The 6056-nt window shown below is 40.4% G+C and overlaps 1 protein-coding gene across 3 annotated transcripts in view; it reads right to left on the bottom strand.

Annotated features, from left to right (window-relative positions):
- INTS8 (integrator complex subunit 8) overlaps nt 1-4910 on the bottom strand; it is a 65140-nt gene extending 60230 nt beyond the window's left edge. For all 3 annotated transcript variants that reach the window (XM_079902000.1, XM_079901999.1, XM_079902001.1), the window contains exons 1-3: nt 4586-4910; nt 2017-2191; nt 55-195 (exon numbers count right to left, since the gene is read on the bottom strand). In XM_079902000.1, coding sequence (XP_079758126.1) covers nt 55-195; nt 2017-2191; nt 4586-4715 — 446 coding nt within the window. In that variant the 5' untranslated portion in view covers nt 4716-4910. The remainder of the gene's footprint in view (nt 1-54; nt 196-2016; nt 2192-4585) is intronic.
- Between the last annotated feature and the right edge of the window lie 1146 nt (nt 4911-6056).

Genomic DNA, 6056 nt, shown 5'->3' on the forward strand with positions numbered 1-6056 from the left:
AGTGCAATTAAAGAGAGGCTGCCCAACACATTTCAGGTTTATGAAAACATTTACCATCTATTGTAGAGAAGTATAGCCATGGCAGTGGTTGGAGGTAAAGTGGCCAGATCCATGTCTATGTGCTTTGTTCCGGGAGGAACTTTACTGATGCACAGCAGTTCATTTAGTAACATATTCAATACTGGAACAGACAAACTTAAAAAGGAAGAATCAAAAGATATATAAGCTGTGTAATCACAAAATACACAATTCAGTATTTTCACTCAAAGTAATTATACTGTTAAAGGAGTAAATCTACAGACCATTTTATTAACCTGTTTCAACAACTTATATGAAAATATACCTATCAAATTCAAAAAGATTTTTTAAGCTTTCATTATGAAAACAATTTAAACATATACAAAAGTAGACAGAATAATATAATATAGCCCAATGTGCCCATCATCCAGCTTCAACAGTTATCAACTGATGGCCAATCTTGTTTCATCTCCACTCCACCCACTTCCCTCCTTCCCATATTATTGTGAAGCAAATTCCCAATATTAAATCATTTTTTCCACAAGTATTTCAGAATATATCTCCAAAAAATTACCTCCTAACATAATGACAGTATAAATTTCACATCTAAAAAAATTTTAATTGCTTACCATCAAATAGCCAATCAATGCTCAATTTTCCAAGTGTAACACATACATCATGCTTTTTTGTACACACTGCTACCTGTTGATATGCCTCAAATCTATTAATGGATAAGTTTCCCCTTAGATTAAAGCATAAAACTTTTTTTTTAATTCTAATTTTAATGCTATAGAAGATATGGTGCAAAAACAATGTTTAAATACTACTAGTGTGAGTATAAACTAATACAACTCTCTCGGAATGCAATCTGGTAACATGCATAGTGTGCTTTAAAAATGTTTATACCACTTGACCAAGCAATTTAACAATCTATACTAAGGCTGTAACTCGAAATTCAGATAAAGTTTACGGACATAGACATTTAAGGCTCTGTCATTAATAAAAGTGAAAAACTAGGGCTTCCCTGGTGGCACAATGGTTGAGAGTCCGCCTGCCGATGCAGGGGACACAGGTTCGTGCCCCGGTCCGGGAAGATCCCACATGCCGCGGAGCGGCTGGGCCCACGAGCCATGGCTGCTGAGCCTGTGCTCCGCAACGGGAGAGGCCACAACAGTGAGAGGCCCGGGTACCGGTAAAAAAAAAAAAAAAAAAAAAAGTGAAAAACTAGAGAAAACTGTCAATGGAGGAACAGTTAATAAATTATCTATACAATGGAATAAACTCCAAAAAACAAAATGGGAAAATGTTCATGATATCCTGCTATATGAAATAAAACAAATCAAAACAGTATATAAGATATGTTCACAATTTTGTTTAAAAATAAATCACACAAAAATGTTAAAAATACTTCTCTCCCCTCCTCTATTATTTCTTATTTTCTGAATTTTCCCAAATGTTCTATAAGGTATTTCTTTTTCAATTGTGAGAAGGGGATGAAAACAAATCATTTTATAACTACGCCTTTGAAATTATTTATTTGTAAACAAATAACCACTGATTCTAATAAGACAGCTTAAGAGTTTGGGAGACAGTGATTGATTTATGCCCAGTAAAATAAATTGAATTATTCAATAAGGAATCATCCATACATTATGTACCATGCATCATTAATTTTTATTCATTTTCTTCAGATATGTAAAAGTAAACTGAACATTTAAAACTGTTTAGGCATGGACTTTCCTACTTAGCACATCAAAGAAAAGAACAATAATAAAATGGCTCATTATTGATAACACCAAGTTTATACTTTAAAAGGTTATTTAAATTCATCTAATAGTCGAATATTTTCTTACACCTTTTGAAAACTACTTGCATATTTTACCAAGAATGCAGAGAAAAATAATTTTCATTTTAAGGGCCAATATTATAAGAACACATATTGAAATAAACCAAGATATCTAACAGTACTAAAAATAAATTCATTTAAATCTTGTATACCTTTTCTCTAATATGTCTAAGTCCCACTTCAAATGTGCAGCAACTTTAAGAGCAAGAAGCTTTAAAATACGATTTCTCTTGTTATCAGGTGGAGGTTGAACTTGGTTCTGTTCATTAACTGAAGGTTTAGAAGCCTGTTCCAAAAACTGGACTATAAGTTGAACTGGTGCAGGATCTAGGATTTAAAAGAAAATAATTCTTGAACTTAAGTTCTAATTATGAAGATCCAAAGCATTCACTGTATTAGTTTTTGACCACAAAGGAATCCAAACAGGCCAACAGGCATGTGAAAAGATGCTCCATATCGCTATTAGAGAAATGCAAATCAAAACTACAATGAGGTATCACCGCACACCAGTCAGAATGGCCATCACCAAAATGTCTACAAATAATAAATGCTGGAGAGGGTGTGGAAAGAAGGGAACCCTCCTACATGATTGACAGGAATGTAAACTGGTGCAGCCGCTATGGAAAACAGTATGGAGGTTCCTTAAAAAATTAAAAATAAAGTTACTATATGATCCAGCAATCCCACTCCTGGGCATATATCTGGAAAAGACAAAAACTCTAATTTGAAAAGATACATGCACCCATAAGTTCACAGCAGCACTATTCACAATAGCCAAGACATGGAAATAACCCAAGTGTCCGCTGACAGATGAATGGATAAAGATGTGGTACATATATACATTGGAATATTACTCAGCCATAAAAAAGAATGAAATTATGCCACTGCAGCAACATGGATGGACCTAGAGATTATCATACTAAGAAAAGTACATCAGACAGAGAAAGACAAATGTCGTATGACATCATTTTATGTGGAATCTAAAAGTGATACAAATGAACTTATTTACAAAACAGAAATAGGGTCTTCCCTGGTGGCGCAGTGGTTGAGAGTCTGCCTGCTGATGCAGGGGACATGGGTTCGTGCCCAGGTCCGGGAAGATCCCACATGCCACGGAGCAGCTGGGCCCATGAGCCATGGCCGCTGAGCCTGCGCATCTGGAGCCTGTGCTCCGCAACGGGAGAGGCCACAACAGTGAGAGGCCCGCATACCACAAAAAAAAAAAAAAATACAAAACAGAAATAGACTCACAAAGAAAACAAATTTATGGTTACCAAATGGGAAAGGGGGGGAGGGATAAATTAGGAATTTGGGATTGACAGATACATATAAAATAAACAAGGACCTACCGTATAGTACAGGGAACTATATTCAATATCTTATAATAACCTATAATGGAAAAGTATCTGAAAAGGAATATATATATATATATATATATATATCTCTCGTAATCACTTTGCTGTACACCTGAAACATTGTACATCAACTATACTTCAATTAAAAAGAAAGTTAAAAAAAAATCCAAACAGTTGTGTAGGTAGAATAACTAAGGATTATGATTTATAAGAAGTGTGCCTGGGGATTAAAGGAAAAGATCAGGAAGGGTGTAAGGAAGAAAGGATAACAGATTCCTGCAGAAGAAAGCACTTTACAGGGAAGAACATAATGGTTATAGATTTCCAGTTCAGCAAACAACGAATGTCAATTAAAGGAAAGAGATGTCATCTTTAGAATCACTGTTTTAATGCTTAATTAGTGGGGCCTGCATAAAGTTACCTCTGCACCTGTTTGTCATGCAAAATAGAGGATAATGCCACCTACTTCACAGGATTACTATGAAGACTGATTAAATGAGATAACAGATATGAAGCATTAAGCACAGTGACTGGCACGCAGAAAGACTCAACAAACGTTAGTCAAAATCAATTAATTAAAAGAACATAATATAATATAGGTGGTAAAACTGCCCAAGTGAAGTACACTAACTTCGCACAGCAGTCTCCACCAGGAGACTAAAGCCAGTCTATTAGACTGAACAAGCCACAACTGGATTCGAACTTTATCAGCAAAATATCATCCAAGGAACTTACTTTTTCATGCCAGTACCTCTTTCCAGAAATGCCTGGCGTTTTCCACCTTCCCTGAGAGTACTCATTAACTGGGATATTAATCATGATCATCATTATACAAGAACCATCTTGCAACTGTAGTTTTTTCCTGCTTTCAAAGATTTCTTCATTTTGATTTACAGCTTAACTTTGAAATATATAATTAAGAGTCGGTAAAGTCTCCTCGTTGAGGAATAAAACAGTTAAATAGGAACCTAAGATAGTTAACTAATTAGGGTCAGGATCAGCCCCCGAATAGTTGATTTCTCCCCATCTCCCCAAACTGTGCGGGGTTCTGTCAAGAGGAGGGTTCGAGCCAGCCTCCCCAACCCAAATACTCTCACAAGGCCATCTCGCAGGTGTTAAAACCCCGAACAGTAAAAGGGGGTGGATGCGGAAGCTCCTTTGTTTTGCGCCTTTCTCTGGCCTCCCACAGCAGTGCTCCCGCACTGGTGTGTTTAACACTTAGCCGGGGGCCTAGCCAGAGCTCGGCTCCGGTCCCCGCCTCCCGAGCCGCAGGTTCGTGGCCGAGAAGGCGCGGGATGGTGAGAGACGGGAGGGCAGCGCCGGTGACCGGGTCCCGCTGCGCTCGAGCTGCAGGCGCCGCGCTTACCCGGGCAGGGCTTGCGCAGATGTTTCTCCAACAGCGACTCCTCCAGCAGGAACTCGAACCAGCAGGTCTGCGGCGGGGTGCAGGGCCGGCTGGAGGTGGCCGCCTCCCGGTCCGCCGCCTCCGCGCTCATCCTGCCCCCGCCGCCGCTACCCCCTGGGACGTTTCCCGGCTCCAACCTGACACTCGGACGCGGGCCCTGGGCCTGTGATCTGCGGAACCCCCGAGACCTAGGACGCACTCGAAACGTCCCGGAAACCCACACAGTCCAAAATGGCTGCGCGGCCCAGCCAGAGCTGGGGATCCTGGATCCGCCTCCCGGCGCCACCGCCGTGCCTCCAAGCCAATCGTTATTTGAGTTGGAGAAAGAGGGCGGGACCTATCCTCAGACCACGCCTCCTCCCGGTTGCCTTGGGAGACGGCTTGCGGGTAAGCTGGGTCGCAGGTTGGTTTCCCCGGTTCCCTGGGAGTTTCTCAGCGAGCAAATGAAATAGCCTCATCAATAGGCCTCATTGTCTTCGTAAAAGGCAGTGAACGCTACAGGTTCAAACTGTAATCTAGGCAAAGTTTGTTTTCGGTGCTTTAAATTTTCCCACTTCATTTCTGAGATTTCCTACTACCTAGGTCCTCTCGGCGGATGTGCCCTCGTGTCTTGGGCGCCAGCGTCCCCGCCCCCTTGCTGAGACAGCTGACGGCCCACGTGAGATCTAGCTTTTCTGCTGCTTCTCAGGACTAGCTCTCAGTGTTTAGCGCCTAATTAACTCTCTTGATATCCCGGCTAGAGTTATTAAGCCCATTTTACATTTACCTTCATTCTATAATCTGGTGTTTTTTTTTTAACGAAGTTGAAAAAAAATACTTTAACGAAGTATTCATAGATGGTGCACACGATCTATATTGAGTGCAAACTAACCTCTCTGAACCTTAGTTTTCATATTTGTAAATCAGGAATTATAATAGTGCCTATCTTAGGGTTGATAAGAGAATTAAAGACAGAACTTGATAATACAGGTAAGCTTTTTAAACAAGGCCTGACATCTAGAAACATGGGCAAATGTTAGCAAATATCATATAGTGCTTTCTTCATATACATGATTCTAGTTTTCTCCTATAAACGACCCTGTTACACATGTTTTAACCAATGAAAACACTGAAGTTTCAGAGTTATCATTTGTCCAAGGTTTCCCAACAATCGAGGGGTGGGGCCAGAGCTTTAGTGATCTTTCCACTGTACTCAGGCTGCTTCCAACATTCGATAGAGAGGATAACACTGATGGCTTATGGTCTTTTCCAGAATGAAATTGTAGAGCTTTGAACAGGTTTAGGAAAGATAAATGGAAGTAGCTCCTCCATACGTGAAAGTAAATCAGTGCTTCAGTGGCAACCATTGCCTTGTTCTCTTCCTGTGCAATCCTCTTTCTGGATTCTGCCATGCCTCTCTCCCGCTCTTTCATTCTGGTCCTTCCTGGGGTCC

Source organism: Stenella coeruleoalba, assembly GCF_951394435.1.
Source record: "Stenella coeruleoalba genome assembly, chromosome: 17".
NCBI classification, from domain to species: Eukaryota; Metazoa; Chordata; class Mammalia; order Artiodactyla; family Delphinidae; genus Stenella; species Stenella coeruleoalba.